General features: G+C 38.1%; 1 protein-coding gene across 1 annotated transcript in view; it reads right to left on the reverse strand.

Moving 5' to 3' along the window:
- The window catches only part of DDX46 (DEAD-box helicase 46), a 53,769-nt gene that overhangs the window by 13,175 nt on the left and 23,627 nt on the right, over nt 1-16,967 (reverse strand). The window contains exons 14-18 of the mRNA XM_082621172.1: nt 14,848-15,012; nt 13,830-13,992; nt 4,119-4,312; nt 2,112-2,249; nt 1,648-1,797 (exon numbers count right to left, since the gene is read on the reverse strand). Coding sequence (XP_082477298.1) covers nt 1,648-1,797; nt 2,112-2,249; nt 4,119-4,312; nt 13,830-13,992; nt 14,848-15,012 — 810 coding nt within the window. The remainder of the gene's footprint in view (nt 1-1,647; nt 1,798-2,111; nt 2,250-4,118; nt 4,313-13,829; nt 13,993-14,847; nt 15,013-16,967) is intronic.

The raw sequence follows: 16,967 nt of genomic DNA on the forward strand, positions 1-16,967 counted from the left end.
AATGCAGAGTGAAGAACAGAGGCATCCTACCAACATGAAAGTGACTGAGCCATCTTTGAAGAAGATGGTCTTGCATCAGTGAAGCCTTCAGATAACTGCAACCTGGGACAACAGCTTGAGTGCAACCTCATGAGACCCTAAGTAAGAACTACTTGGCTAAACTGCTCCAGATTTCCTAACCCTCAGGAATCATGAGATAATAAATGTTTGTTTTAACCTACTAAGTTTTGGATTGATTTGTTACATGGTAACAAATAACTAAAATATTGACTTAATTGAATTTTAAGCCAGTATGGTATGCTAGTAAGAAATGGCCTAGAGTTAATAGGAGACCTTGGTGCTGGTCCTGGCTGTGCTTAACAGCCAGTGTGGTCATTTCCTGAAATGACAAGATCAGATTGAATTCCTGATTTCCTAAATTGTGTTCTGAGCTAAGGTTTAACAGGGTATGTTTCAAAAACAAAAAAAAAAGTTCTATGATCAAATATCAAATATGTTGGAAGATTTCTGGGTCAAATAAAGTTAAATAAGATTATTTTATTAATGACTTTTCACATCCTTTGATAGGATACCACTAATAGTGGTATATACTAGGCAGATTTTCCAAAATTATTTTATAATGAAAACATCTAAAGCTCAAGCTCCTGGGATTAGCGCTCCAAAGAATACTCTGTGAAACCCTTAACTTGCCGAGTCCTCAGGGTCCCTTTTCACTGGGTTACAAATAAGTCCGTAAGCTAAGAACATGGGCTTTAAAGTAAGAACAGAATAGGTACAGATCCCAACTCCTCCCCATAACAGCTATGCAAATCTGAAAAGGTTATTATTTCTTTCTAAGCCTCAGTCTCCTCAATTATAAAATGGGAATACTCTGAGTATCCACTCATCTAGCTATTGTGAGGAAGTAAATGAAACAATCCCTGTAAAGCACTTTGCACAGGACACGGCACCTAGTAGCACTCAATAAATGTTGACTATTATTAGTAATAAGGATGTCGTATAACAATTAAATTGTAAAAAATTAAAAAACAATATCAGTACCAATGATGTTAAAGATACAGGGAGCCAGGCACTCTTATATAACACTATTGTGAGTGCAAACTGGTACTCACCTTGCAGGAGAACAATCTGACAACGTTTTAAGACCAAATTAGATATACCCTTTGGCCTAGCAATTCCATTTATACATTCATCCTCAAGACTTACTGCGACGAATGTGCAAGGTTTAATGTTCAAGAATGAGCGATGAAGTACAGTCAAGTATATTCCAAATAAAGAATATATGGAAACAAACATGTTTGTTTCCATATATTCAAAAATAGGGATTTGATTCATTAAACAGTGGAACATCCATATAATGAAATATGTAACCAAAGAATAGCATAAGAGTGAATTTACTAAAAGGGAAGATTTCAACATAGGACTATTGTAAAGAAGATTATAAAGCAGTATGATCTCATTTTTATGAAAATACAGAAATACGGGCATATGTGAATACGTCTGTATACATAGAAAAAAACTGAGAAGGGTACACAACAAAAAGTTTCCAGTAACCTGCTAACTAAACAAGCCTATGGTAAAACCTCCAGTACAAAAGGAATAATTGCTTCAACTGGTAAAAATAAGGCTTAGAACAACAATACTTACATCAACTGCAGCATCCTCATCATCTGAATCTTGAAGACCAAGAGCAGCTTTTTGTAACTTCTTTCTCTCATTTGCCAAAGCTTGTTCCGTTTCATCAAACTTGAATCCCTTACCAGAGAACCCACTACTCTTTTTAATTATTTTCCCTTCCTTTCAAGGAAAAACAAGAAAGTTAATTTCATAATAAAGAACTTTAATATTCAGGAATTTATGGCAATTAAACATTTTTCAAGGTGGTGTATGACAATGTAACAAAAACATTTCATCTAGCATGTGAGAAAAAAGAACTCTATGTAGACTACAAAAAATACTAAGTTGAAGCAAAAGGGAGCATTTTGTTTTCACTCCTTTCCCTTCCTCTCTAAAGAGATAAATGAAAATAATCCTATCAAGATTTACAGGTATTAAATATTCAAGATTTAGAACACAATGACTTGCATAAAAATGAGACTTAAAAAACTCACAGCTTTCTGTTGATCTTTGAAATCACTCCAAAGTTTCTCTAGATCAGGTGGCACTGCAGTCCCTGACAATTCAAGGGCTTTAATTATGTCACCAGCATACCGAGCCTGATCTTCTGTGATGAAAGTATAGGCGTAGCCCTAGTGAATGATGAAAAAGTGGTACTATTAAACACTAACAAGATGAATCCTCCTTAGATCACAAATAAGATAAAATCTGAGTCACACTCTTTAAGATGACTCCATTACTAAAGAATTTCAAAGACCACAAGAGTCCTACTAAATTCTTTAATGGTTCAAAGCGAAATACCTAAGTTTAATATTTAAAAATAAGCAAAACCAGAAAATTTCTAATCTCTTTTTGCATAAAGGGAAATACATGTGATTTTTACATAAATGCACAACTCCACTGTCATAAGTATTAACTCTAATATATCTTATTTCTCCCTTTTTGCTTGCATTCCCTTCCTCCACTACCTACTGCACCTCTCTACCCCAGCTAACCTGTATTAACGTCCTATAATAAAGTTTCCCATATTTTTTAAAGACCAATTAAAAGATATAAAAACATACACACATGTATATCTGATATGTTTTTAACATATACAAAAATGAAGTCAGCTACATCACTTCCCTGGGATTCTCTAAAGCCTAAGGATGCAGGTATCCCCAGAAGCTTTTTGGTTCAGGCAAGAGAAAGACTGGAGTTGTAAGTAGAGGAATAGCAAACTACAATTAGATTGCCATCTTCACAAAATGCTCTACTCTACCAGTGAACTGTTATAAATTTAAAAACATGATTTAATATTTTATTTCAGGAGTACCTAGTTACCAGATTTGACCCATGGCCTACTTTTATACGACCCATGAACTAAAAGTGGTATTACATTTTTTAGGGTTGTGTGTACACGTACACACACACACACACACACACACACACACACACGATGTGACAGAGACTGTGTGTGGCCCAAAAAGGCTACAGTTTTAACTACCTGGCCCTTTACACAAAAAGTTTCCCAAATCCACAGAATAACTCAGGTTAAAAGAATAAATGCCATCACTACTTATTAGCTATGTAAATTTGTCAAGTAGCAATGTCAGTGTGCCTCAACTTTTCTCATCTGTTAAAAGGGGTAATATTATCCACTTCAAAGGGAATTTGTGAGAATAAAATGAGATGATATATGTAAAGCACTCAGAACAGTGGTGGGCATTTAATAAATACTCCATAATAATTAATATTATTATTGCTTCAGTATGTAGAACTGTGCATGGTTGTAATGTCAAATATATCACCATCAATGCTTCCAACAATGGAATATTCTGCTGCCTTCAAAAAGAATGAGTTAGGGCCTCCCTGGTGGCGCAAGTGGTTGAGAGTCCGCCTGCCGATGCAGGGGATGCGGGTTCGTGCCCCGGTCTGGGAGGATCCCATATGCCGCGGAGCGGCTGGGCCCGTGAGCCATGGCCGCTGGGCCTGCGCATCCGGAGCCTGTGCTCCGCAACGGGGGAGGCCACAACAGTGAGAGGCCCGCATACCGCAAAAAAAGAAAAAAAAAAAAAAAAAAAAAAAAAAAAAAAAAAAAGAATGAGTTAGAACTATATACTTAACAGAATATAGATAAGTCAAAAAAGCAAATAATATTCATGTGTATAGGGGGGTGAGAACAGGGGTGATAGGTGTGGGCTCAGTGTATTTCATGATCCCTTATTTTAAAAAAAGCAATGAAAGATCTTGAACTATATGCACGCATGTATATACAGAAATTTTTAGGTGGGGAAAAATACCTTTTGGGGACACAAATGGTTAACACTATATGCCTACAGAGAACAGCACTTAAGACATGTATATGTATATAAATGATGAACATCAACTATTCCCCATACTCTGATGATGAAGGATTTTCAGGATGTCCCCATAACTCCTATTATCTCCTCTTTATAATCATAAAGAAACACTTGTATTTTAACATAATAGAAATCAACTTTAAAAGCAATTATTTTTACTTTGTTGCCTGCTCTTCCAGTCCGTCCTGCTCTGTGTACATAATCCTCATAATGGTTGGGGCAGCTATAATTTACTACAAGAATCAGATGTTTCACATCTAGGCCTCGGGCAGCAACAGACGTAGCAACAAGAAGTTTGCAGGTCCCATTCTTAAAATCATTTATGATGCTATCTCTGTCATATTGATCAATGCCTGCAAGTAAATTAAAGAGTTGTAAAACCACATATTCAAATTAAATTTTCCATTTCCTCTGACATTCAGACAAAAGAAGTTAAACAAGGGGTAAAGAACAAATCCAACTTATATTGACCACATGTCCAACAACTACCATATAGAAAGTAAAAGACTTGGGGGAGGGGGTTGGTGAGGAGTGATAAATTAGGAGTTTGGGATTAAAATATACACACTATTATATATAAGATAACCAACAAGGATCTACAGTATAGCATAGGAAACTATACTCAACATCTTATAATAACCTATAATTGAAAAGAATCTAAAAGAGAATAGATATTATAACTGAATCATTTTGCTGTGCACCTGAAACACAACACTGTAAATCAACTACATTTCAATAAAAAATTAAAAAAAAAAAGATTATGGAAATTTAATGCCAAGATCAAAAGTTATTGCTATTTACAAATTCCAAATCTGCCTTGTTTTGCCCCCTTTCTTATACATAAGGCTTATCACTCCAGAAGCCCAACCTCAAAATCACTAACCTATATCTCTTATGGAGGCAAATGGGAAAAAGGCAGGTACATTCAGCCTATATTGACAGGATTCAGATCTTTCTAATTCTCTCCATAGGTTATTTAGAGCCTTGCTACTCACAGTTTTGTCCCAGGGACCAGGAGCAGCATCACATGAGAGCTTGTTAGAAATGCAGAATCTCAGATCCTACCCCAAACTGCTGAGTCAGATTCTGCATTTTAACAAGATTCATAGGTGATTACATATGCACATTAAAGTTTATGGTGCACTGCTTTAAAAGTACCCAACTGGATCTCTCTTTAAAATTTGTTACTCAAAGAGCCTCAGGATGAGTGACAAAGCAGAGCATAAAATACCAAAATGTTCTTTTACAAAATGTCCAGGCCACAAATATACTTTATGATGGGGTACCTGGGAATCTCTAGTAATCAGAGAAGGGAATGGGATAAATTCTCAAAGCTTGAAATTCATTTTTGCAGCAAGAGATATTCTAACATTCCGTATGAAACCTGTGTTTAACATATACAGAACATTTAGCATCTAAATATTTATCAATATTAATTTATATTACCTAAAGTTTTAAATGTACTCTTCAAAGACTGAATTATGGAAAATATTTGGATCTTATCTCAAAGAAACTAGGATCCAACATTGTACCCAAAAACCTCGTAAGAAAAATCAGTGGAATCAGTAACAATATACATTACGTTTATAATTTTAAAATACCACAACTTCTACTGTAGACTGAGGTATCCTGACACATATGTACAGTAGAGTTAGTAGTTAATGGCAGCAACCATTAACCCTCTTCCTTTTTAACATAACTTCAATTTTGTTATCCACCCAACACATGGTCACATATATTAAACCAGAGATGAGCCTAATTCTCAGTCTCAGGAGGTGAGTAATGATTAGTGTAAACTAGCCCTTCTCAAACTTTCTGTGCTCAGGTTGTCTGTGCACTCTTAAAATTAATAAGAACCAGACCCAGAGAGCTTTAGTTTATCTAGGTCATCTCTATCAATATTTAATGTATTAGAAACTAGAACTAAGGAAAATTTTAAATATTTATTAACTTTTTTAAAAATAATAAAACAATTACATGCTAAAAAATATATTTTTGTGAAAAGTAACTTTTCCAAAACAATAAAAATAAGGCGCTTCACATTTTTGCAAATCTCTTTGATGTCTGGCTTAATAGAAGATAGTTGGAGTCTCATATCTTCTGCATTCAATCTGTTGCAATTTAACACGCTGTGCAACCTCTAGAAAGCTATACTACACATACACTGATGAAAGAATGAAAGTGAAAAAGGCAAATAACTTGGTGGGGTTATTATGGAAATATTTTTGACCTCATGAAACCCCTGAAAATCTCAGGAACCTCAGGGGTGCAAGGATAATACATTAAGAACCATTTGTCATTCCCTTGTCTTTGAATGAATTAGGCATAAGCATGTGAAGCAATTCTGACCAAAAAGATAAAAGAAGTACAGACAGGGGATTATGGGGAAAAATTTCCTTACATATATAAAAAAAATACACATTTACATCAAGGTAGGGGAAAATCTTATAGACTAACCCTACTGTGGGTAACAACTATGAATTCTGGACAAAATACAAAGAACTAACTACCTGAAGGCACCAGAGAGTGACTAAAAGAAGGCAGAAACTGGAAGGGAGTTGACACCTGGAAGAATGCAATGGCACTTGTTGAGTTTACAGGATTTTACTTCTTTATTTTAAACTTTCTGTTTGGGAGCGGGCCCTGAGCAGCCCAGGTAGGGAAGTCAAAACACGAATAAACAGTCTTACTGACAAGAAGAAACAAGAAGAAAGCATTCAGGATAAACTCAGGACCAGAAAAGAGGGGATAAATCTCAGAAAGAACAACAGAGCAGGCACATCCAACAGTGCATAAAAACGCTGTCCCAAGGACTTCCCTGGTGGCGCAGTGGTTAAGAATCTGCCTGCCAATGTAGGGGACATGGGTTCAAGCCTGGGTCCGGGAAGATCCCACATGCCGTGGAGCAACTAAGCCCATGCACCACAACTACTGAAGCCCATGAGCCCTAGAGCCCACGCACCACAACTACTGAGCCCACATGCCGCAAGTACTGAAGCTCACGCGTCTAGAGCCCGTGCTCTGCAACAAGAGAAGCCACCGCACAGCAACAAAGCCCCTGCTCACTGCAACTAGAGAAAGCCCGGGTGCAGAAACGAGGAAGGGAGGGAGGGAGGAAGGAATAAAATTAAAAACAAAAAACAAAAAAAACGCTGCCCAAATATCTGACACCTAAACTATACACACATGGGGCAGAATGCCAGTAGCCCAGCTCTGGCTGAAAGAAATTATTAGAAATTTCAGAGGTTGTCCATTACAAGAAAGACAGTTTCAAATATGGATCCAGACAAGTTAATGCCCTATTTAAAAAAAAAAAAAAAAAAACTTAAATAAAACATAAGAGAATTCAGACTCTACAAGGTATCATTCATAAAGGCCAGTATACAAACCAAAATTACTAGACATACAAAGAAACAGAAAACTATAAAACAAAATCAAAGATAATAGAAACTGACTTCAGATGACTAAGACATTATGATTAATAGTCAAAGATTTTAAAGCAACTATTATAATTGTGATCAAGGAAAAAAACTTTTAAATGCTTATAATGAATGGCTAGGAAACTGAATTAGAGAATCAGTAAAATATAAAAGAGAGCCAACTGGAAATTCTAGAACTAAAAAATATATAATAATTGAATTTAAAAATTCACTGAATGGGCTTATTATTAACAGGTAAGAGATGGCCAAAAACACACAGTGAACTTAAGACAGTCAAAGAAATTATTCAGTCTTAGAGAGAAAAAAGATTGTAAAACAAAGACTGAACATAGCATCAGTGATACATGAGACAGAATCAAAAGGCTGAACATACACACAATTGGAGTCCCAAAAAGAGAGGAGAAAATAGGGCAGTAAAACAACCAATCAATCAATCAATCAAGAAATAACAGTCAAGGGACTTCCCTGGTGGCACAGTGGATAAGACTCCACACTCCCAGTGCAGGGGGCCCAGGTTCGATCCCTGGTAAGGGAACTAGATCCCACATGCGTGCCGCGACTAACAGTTCGCACACTACAACTAAGGAGTCTGCCTTCCACAACTAAGACCCAGTGCAACCAAATTAATTAATTAATTAATTAATTAATTAATTAATTTAAAAAGAAACAACGGTCAAGAATTTCCCAAATTAGATGCAAGACATAAATTTACAGATTCTAGAAGGCGGTCAACCCCAAGGAGAATGAATACAAAGAAAATCATATCTAAATCAACTTACCATATGACCCAGCTATCCCATTCCTGGTTATCTACCCTTGAGAAATGAAATGTTCACACAAAAATCTGGACTTACATATTTAATAGCAGCTCTATTCATAATTGTCTAAAACTGGAAACAACCCAAATGTCCTTCAACAGATAAAGAAATACACAAACAGTGGTACATCCACACAAAATATACTATTAGATAATAGAAAGAAATGAACAATGCAACAACTTGAATGGATCTCAAAGCCATCATGCTGAGTAAAAAAAAAGCCAACTGCAAAAAGCTATATAATGTATGACTGCATTTATAAACATTCTTATAAGAGCACATCAGTGGTTTCCAGGGGCTATGTGCACGAGGAAAGAGAACCTTAGAGTTACTCTGCATAGGGATAGGACAAGGGAGTCTTGGGGGGTGAGGGAACTATTCTGCATCCTGATTATGGTGAATCCTTTGGGATGGTTAAAACAGCCAAAAAACTGGAAGTAGCCCAGGTGACCAAGAGAAATGACTAAACAAACTATGATATATTTATACAATGAAGTATTACTCAGCAATAAAAGGGAAGAGCTGTTACATCCAACGTGGATGAAAATTCAAAAATATATGCAGAGTCAAAGATACCTGACACAAAACAGTCCATAATGTATGGCTCCATTTATCTGGAATTCTAAAACAGGTAAAGTTGGGGAAAAAATGTAAAAAGTGGTGGCAGGGACTGAGGGAAATTTCTGAGGTTATATCTTAACAGAGGTTTGGGTTTCAAACTTACATGCATTTGTCAAAACTCATCAAATGGTACACTCAGAATCTGTACATTTCACTATAGTTTACTTACAGATTTTTTATTTAAAAAAATTTTGAACTAGTGTTAATCATGTGCACACTAAAGTGAAATGTGCTGATGCTGCAACATATTCTGAAATGTATCAAAAAACTAAGAAAGGGCTTCTCTGGTGGCGCAGTGGTTAAGAATCCCCCTGCCAATGCAGGGGACATGGGTTCCAGCCCTAGTCTGGGATCCCACATGCCACGGAGCAACTAAGCCCGTGCACCACAACTAATGAGCCTGCGCTCTAGAGCCTGCAAGCCACAACTACTGAAGGCCGCGTGCCAAGAGCCTGTGCTCCACAAGAGAAGCCACCGCAATGAGAAGCCCGCGCACCACAACGAAGGGTAGTCCCCGCTCGCTGCAACTAGAGAAAGCCCGCGCACAGCAACGAAGACCCAACGCAGCCAAAAATAAATAAATAAAAAGAAAGAAATTTATTTTTTAAAAAAACTAGGAAAAATTAAGGAGTGGGTAAAAGGACAGATGGCTAAAGATGTGACAGATAAATATAACAAAATGTTAATTGTAGAATCTAGTATTAGATATTCAAGGGTGTTCACAATATGGTTTTCTCAGATTTTCTGTGTTTGAAAATTTTGGTAGTAAAAATGAGGGGGAAAAAAGCCATAGATATATGGAAAATACTCTTCCTCCTCTGGAAGCTGTCAGATCTGGAAGCGATGACTGAGCCTGCAGAAGGCTTTTTGCTGCTATAAAGAAAGCTTAGCTTAATAACTAAGTTATTATGCTCAAGATGGCAGTATAGAAACTACAATATGGTAACACTGAGCTACTGCTGAGTGAAGCAATCCTGGAATCGTTTTCTGTTTTTTTTTCTCTTTGGCCACACCTTGCAGCATGTGGCCTCTTAGTTTCCCAACCAGGGATAGAACCCAGGCCCCCTGCAGTGGAAGCGCGGAGTTTTAACCACTGGACCGCCAGGGAAGTCCCCTGGAATCGTTCTGCCATGGGATTTCATGTTTTGTAAATTAATAAATATTCCTCATGATTTATGGCAGCTGATTTCATATTTTCTGTTACTTGCAGAGAACCAAAAGGAAAAGTAACTGATATTAACAGTACACGTCAAAGGTCTCATTGAAGCATTTTGCCCTATTTTAAAATGTCTCTGTTTTCATATATCATAAACACCTGAAAGTAGAAACCATTGTGCTACTTTCCTAATTTCAGCAATATTTACTATATTAAATGCAGGTTGAGTCTTTAAGGAATTTTATTTATTTATTTATTTTATAGTGTTTACTTTTTTTTTTTTTTTACTTGTTGACAGTTTGCTTTATTTATTTATTTATGGCTGTGTTGGGTCTTCGTTTCTGTGCAAGGGCTTTCTCTCGTTGTGGCAAGCGGGGGCCACTCTTCATTGCGATGCGCGGGCCTCTCACTATCGCGGCCTCTCTTGTTGCGGAGCACAGGCTCCAGACGCGCAGGCTCAGTAATTGTGGCTCACAGGCCCAGCCGCTCCGCAGCATGCGGGATCCTCCCAGACCAGGGCTCGAACCCGTGTCCCCTGCATCGGCAGGCAGACTCCCAACCACTGCGCCACCAGGGAAGCCCCTAAGGAATTTTGAAATTATTCATTATTAGTGCAAAAATGAAGAAATGGATGACTGACAGGATAGAAATTATAGCCATGGTTTAATGACAGTATTTTCAGATTTCTTCTTTCATTTTTTAACCCAGTTTAGAGGAAAGTTTAGAGGAATGCAGGTATGTGATAAATAAAAAATAGAGTATTAAGAACAATATGCTCTCCATATATTTTGTTCATAAACTACAATTACCTGGCCTTTGTGCTCTAACAAAAAAGTCAAGCAACTATGGAATGCTCTGATTGTTGAACTGAGAAAACGGTCTCAGGTTAAGAAAACCAGGAGTCGGCAGAACACATCATTCATTCTCCAACCTTCTGCCTCCCTTTCTCCCTCCACTAGACCTGAAGACTAGAGAACTACAGGTGGCTCTGAAGAAGTGGCAGCACTCAAGAGTGTCTCTGAGCTTCCTTCTCACTATTCAGAAGAGTAAGCAGCAATAAACAGCTATTATTCCATTAAGCGATAGGTTCTGCAAATCAGCCTGACTGCCCCTTTATGGAGATCAATCTTAGAAGAACAGAAATACCATAATCTCCATCTTACAAATGAACAAGTCCAGGATTTTCTGTCATTTGGTCACAATCCAGAGTCAGCAGCATCTTGCAGTTGCAATAATCCTAGCAGGAAGAATGGACTAAATGTTTTGTAGTTTGTATCCTTTTTGCTTCTAAAGGGGCACAAAATTGTATGCATTTCAGACATACTAACACCCATGCTTCTCACAACTAATGCCATTATTCTATGTATTATGCATGAAATGCACATTAATTACATGTGCACATTAGGAATTTCATGGTTATACCTTAAAAAAAATAATTCTTCAAAAACCCTACATAATTTCATGCTGTGGAGCAACTAAGCCCTGCACCACAACTACTGAGCCTGCGCTCTAGAGGCCATGAGCCACAACTGCTGAGTCCACATGCCACAACTACTGAAGCCTGGGCGCGTAGAGCCCATGCTCCGCAACAAGAGAAGTCACTGCAATGAGAAGCGCGTGCACCACAACAAAGCGTAGCCCCCGCTCGCCACAACTGGAGAAAGCCCGCACACAGCAACGAAGACCCAACACAGCCAAAAATAAATAAATAAATAAATAGATTAATTTTTTAAAAAATGTAACTCACAACTTTAAAAATAAATAAATAAATAAAAAGAAAAGGAAAACACAACGAGTCATTTTCAAACACTAAATGTTAACCGGGCTTCCCTGGTGGCGCAGTGGTTGAGAGTCTGCCTGCTGATGCAGGGGACACAGGTTCGTGCCCCGGTCCGGGAAGATCCCACATGCCACAGAACGGCTGGGCCCGTAAGCCATGGCCTCTGAGCCTGCGCATCCAGAGCCTGTGCTCCGCAACGGGAGGCCACAACAGTGAGAGGCCCGCGTACCACAAAAAAAAAAAAAAAAAAGTTAACCAAATACATATCCTCAAAGCCCTTTTTTTTTTTCTCCTCAAAGCCCTTTTAATTGCATTCCACATGAAGCCTTGTGTGGTAGATTGTATTTTCCAAAGACAGCAGCAAAAGCACGTCCTATCCCACATGCTCTTCTGCATATCGAATGACATTTTCCCATAAGGCGGTGGAGTCTATGCCTCCATTCCCTTGAATGTCTAGTGACTATTTTGACCTATAGAATATGGTGGAAATAAAATTTCTACCACTTCCCAGTATCCTCCTTAACTGTCTTGGCAGCTTCTGGTTCTTGCCTTCTGGCCAAGCAGCCTCAGAGAGAGGCTCACAAGGGAAAGAGTCAGGACTCCTGGCCAACAGCCTGACTGAGCTCTCAGTCAAGAGCCAGTACCAACTTGTCAGCTGCCTAAGTAAGGCAAATTGGAAATGGATCCCCAACCCCAACTGAGCCATCCGAGTAGACAGAGCATGAAAGAGAGACTAGTTATGTGTGCGAAGAATTACACAAATTGCAGATTCATTAAAAAAGAAAAAAAAAAAGACTGTTGCCACTAAATTTGGGGGTGGTTTGTCACAAAGCCATATTGCCAGAACACTTGGTTAGTGAGTTTAATTCACTGTCTCTGTTCCATATGTTTAGTGTTCTAAGTCCCACATACACATAACAATGGCGATATTACACAGAAATTAATTAAAGCTCTAATGTGAATCATAATAAAAACCTCTAGGTAGCATGGTACAATGGAAATAGAACATAAATCAAACATTTTAAGTTCATAGAAACCAAGCCTATCGATCTGCGCCTGCGTGACCAGCTGAGTTGGCCTCTGGAGACTGCAGATAAGCCGACCTTGCCTAGACGACCGAGTGAGAGGTACCCCGGCGATGAGTGATTTCCTGCTGCCTCCTCACACAGTACCTGGGAGTCTCATGACAGCAGTGATTGGTGAGGGACTTGACCAAGGGAGCCCCCCTCATCTCCCTCCAGAAGCGGTTAAGCTCATGGAGTGTGGACCCACCCAGGGTGGGTTCCAGTTCTGGCTCCACCATTTCTGTGTCACCCTGGCAAAGTTTCTTAACCTCACTATGCCTCGGTTCCACCTTAAGATAAAAATATCTTAAAAGACAATAATGGTACTTATAGCGTAGGGTTGCTTTGGGGATTAAATGAGTTATACTAAAGCACTGAGGCATTTCCTGGCACGTGGAAAGCGCTCAATTGCAGTTCTTTGATGTCTCCGTCTGTTTTTAGTTTGCGGATTCGGGAAAGTCATCAGAGACCATGCCCCTCCTCTGTTTCAGAAACTCCAAAGGCTCCCTTTGATTACAGCAGGGGCTCCGAAGTGATGGTGCAGGGTGAGGGGGTCGGGGGAGAGAGGTAACTAGGGTGTGTGTGATATGATACGTTGGGGGAGTGGAAAGAAAATACTAGACTATTTCTAATTTTTGTGTTTTTTAATTTCTTGCTTGTGTGTTAATGTTTATAAAGAGCATAATATTACATTAGTTGTACATATAAATAACTTTTAAATAAATATTGGGGGTTTGGGCTGAAAAAAAAAATTTTAAGTTCAATTCCTCCTTAGCTGATTAATGGTTATGGAATTTGATCAAACCAATGTTGTTGTCTTATTTTCTTTATCGCTAAGATGGAATAAAATAATGCTTACCCCCCACAGAACTGTTGTGAATGAAAAATGACATGGTGACATAAAATTTACTACTAAATTAGAGACAAAGGAAATACACAGTACAGTGCTTGGCTAAGTTAAGTACTTAACAGAGACTTCATTAAACGTTACCTCCATGAAGAGACATGCAAGGGTAAGAAGCTCTCATTAAATCTTTCAGAAGACCATCAGCATGTTCCTGCTTATCCACAAATATAATGACAGATCCTGATTCTTGATAATGGCCTAGAAGTTCAAGTAGCTTCAAGAATTTCTTTTCTTCTTCAATCACAATCTGAAAACAACACATTGTACCAAGTTAATGGAGTAAAAATCCAAATACACTGCATGAACAAAAACATTCATTTTATTTGTGGCAAGTAAATAAACAACAAGCATCTTCCTATAACTTTAGGAAGGGGTAGGAAAATGTTGATTTTAATTGATAAACCACTGAGACCAAAAAAAAAATTGTAAATTTCAGAGACTAAGAGGCTTACAAATGTGGACAGATGATCATCTGTTCTCTGACTCTTAACTTCACATCCTATTAACCAAAGAATAACATAGGTATGTGACATGTTATCACCAGCCCACCACTTCTGGTGAAAAAAACTAAAAGAGCATTTAAACAGACAGTTCCATGGAAGAGCAAATTCAAATATATTTGGTAGGGCTTTCCTGGTGGCACAGTGGTTAAGATTCTGCCTGCCAATGCAGCGGACACGGGTTCGAGCCCTGGTCCAGGAAGATCCCACATGCTATGGAGCAACTAAGCCCATGTACCACAACTACTGAGCCTGCGCTCTAGAGCACGTGAGCCACAACTACTGAAGCCCGTGCGTCTACAGCCCGTGCTCCACGAGAAACCACCACAATGAGAAACCCACGCACCGCAATGAAGAGCAGACCCCACTCACCACAACTAGAGAAAGCCTGCACGCAGCAATGAAGACCCAATGCAGAAATAAATGAATAAATAAATAAAAATTTTAAAAAATATATATATATTTGGTAAAATGTTAAAGGCTTCAGTTGATGTGTACTATTTAATTTTAGAAATTATCTGCCTATATCACAACGATCCCAAAAGGATGACACAGTGCCTAAACATACAGGGAAGTGGGGGTTTCCTAAGGACTGTACGTACCACTTGTTGCTCCACATCTGAGCAAACCACACTTCTGCCTCCAACCTGTACTTCAATGGGTTTACTCAGGATTCTGCGAGCCAAGGCCTCCATAGCTCTGGGGAAAGTAGCTGAAAACATAACTGTCTGTCGGTCAGGACGAACATTATCCACAATGCGCATGACCTGAGAAAACATTACAAATAAGCATGGTGAGTGTAGTCTCCAAAAATTGTAGGACGGTAAAACCAAGCAGAAGGAACTTTTGAGAACATCTATTCAGTGACTTTTAAATGTGTTACCTTAGAATATTATAATTGATTTTACCCTAAAATTTGCTCCTCTCATAGCTTCTCCCTCTCAAGAAATGGCAACTCTAGTCATTTTGGTTTATGCCAAAAATCTGGGAGCCATCCGTAACTACTCTCTCTCTTACTCATCGCACACCCAATCCATCAACAAATTCAGTAGTCTTGATCTTCAAACTAAACCTACAATGCAACTATTCCTCACTGCTATTTCTGTTTTCCTTCATTTATTCAACACATTTTTACTGAGCAACCATTATGTGCCAGGCATTGTTCTAAGTGCTTGGAATACGCAATAAAAATAGAGAAAAACTTGTCTTAATAGAGCTTATATTCTAATGAGGATGGATAAACAAATATATTATGTTACAAATGGTGATAAAAGCTACAGGAAAAAAAAGAACAATGATGGTGGACATACTGTTGAGGGAGTGGGATACAGGTACCAGTTAACTACCTCAGTGTCTAAAGAGCCCTGGAGGAATCAGGGAGTTCTAGGATTCTTATGGCATAAACAAGAAAAAAAGACATAATGAATACAATTATTAATGATGGTTTCAAGAGAGACAGGGGTGAGTGGCTGGAAACTGGAAAGGGTAAAGGTCTTGCCAGGAATACACAGGACCACATTTTTACTCCAATCAAAGATGATGTGATATCTGTGAGAGGGGCTGCCCTACCCAAGGCATGTGGAAATCCTGGGCTCCTGGTCCAAACCTCAACCATCTCTCATCTGGATTATTTCAATTGTCTCCTACCAGGTTTTCCTGCCTTTACTCCTGTCCAATCTGAAATCTATTCTCCACCCAGCAGCCAAAATGATGGCTTTAAAACTTATGCCAGTATTTTCAGTTAAAAATGTTTCAGTGTTGACCGCACATACTTACTTCTCTTCCCTTGAAAAACCCTGTAAAATGTAACAATACAGGGATTGTTTTAAAAAATTACACAAACCAAAAAAGACAAAGAAAATAAGACAGGACACGATAGCAACAACATTTTGATTAAGTGGTACCTGACTTAGCAGACCCAAGAAAACTAAATCCTAAAATGGGAATGAACTAGACTTTCAAGAAGTGGCTTCTCTTACACCCTATCCTGTTTCTCTTCTTCAGAAGGATTGCTCTTTACCACTTGATCTTTACATAAATTTCAGAGTTAAGTTCTCTTTAATGTTTTCCAGTAAAGTTTCACAGTTTTCTCCAGATACATATTACACATCTTTGTCAAGCTTATTTTTTCAAGCTTTTGTAACTTATATGATTTCTAAAGTACATTTTCTAACTTACTGGGAAAAGAACTGCAAATGACTTTTCTTTACTGACTTTGTGTCCAGAAATTTTACTATTCTCTTGATCAATTCTAATAATTTATCTGTATATTATTTTGAGTCTTCTACAAAGACAGTCACATCATCTGCAGGTAACACTTGTTTCTTCCTTTCTCAATATTATACCTTTTTCTTGCTTCCTGTGCTAGGACCTCCAGCAAAGTGTTGAGTGAGTGTTCACTACTTAATTTTCTTTCTTATGTTAAAAGCTTCAAAGCTGCACCATTAGGTGTAAGGTTTGCTACAGGCTTATTCTGGTAGCTCCCTACTAGTCCTAGTGTGCTGAATTTTTAAACCATCAGTGGAATTTTATCAAATGCTTTTCTACATTATTTGAGATAATAGTATGGTTTTTCCCTCTATTCTGGTAACAGGGTGGATTACATTACTTGATTTTTCTAATGTTAAACCAGCCTTGCATCCAAAGGATACTAACCTCGACATGATTAATTATCTATTTTAAACGTTGCTATATTTGGTTCCTTAATATATTTTTTAGGGGT

This window comes from Mesoplodon mirus (genome assembly GCF_964341445.2).
Source record: "Mesoplodon mirus genome assembly, chromosome: 5".
NCBI classification, from domain to species: domain Eukaryota; kingdom Metazoa; phylum Chordata; class Mammalia; order Artiodactyla; family Ziphiidae; genus Mesoplodon; species Mesoplodon mirus.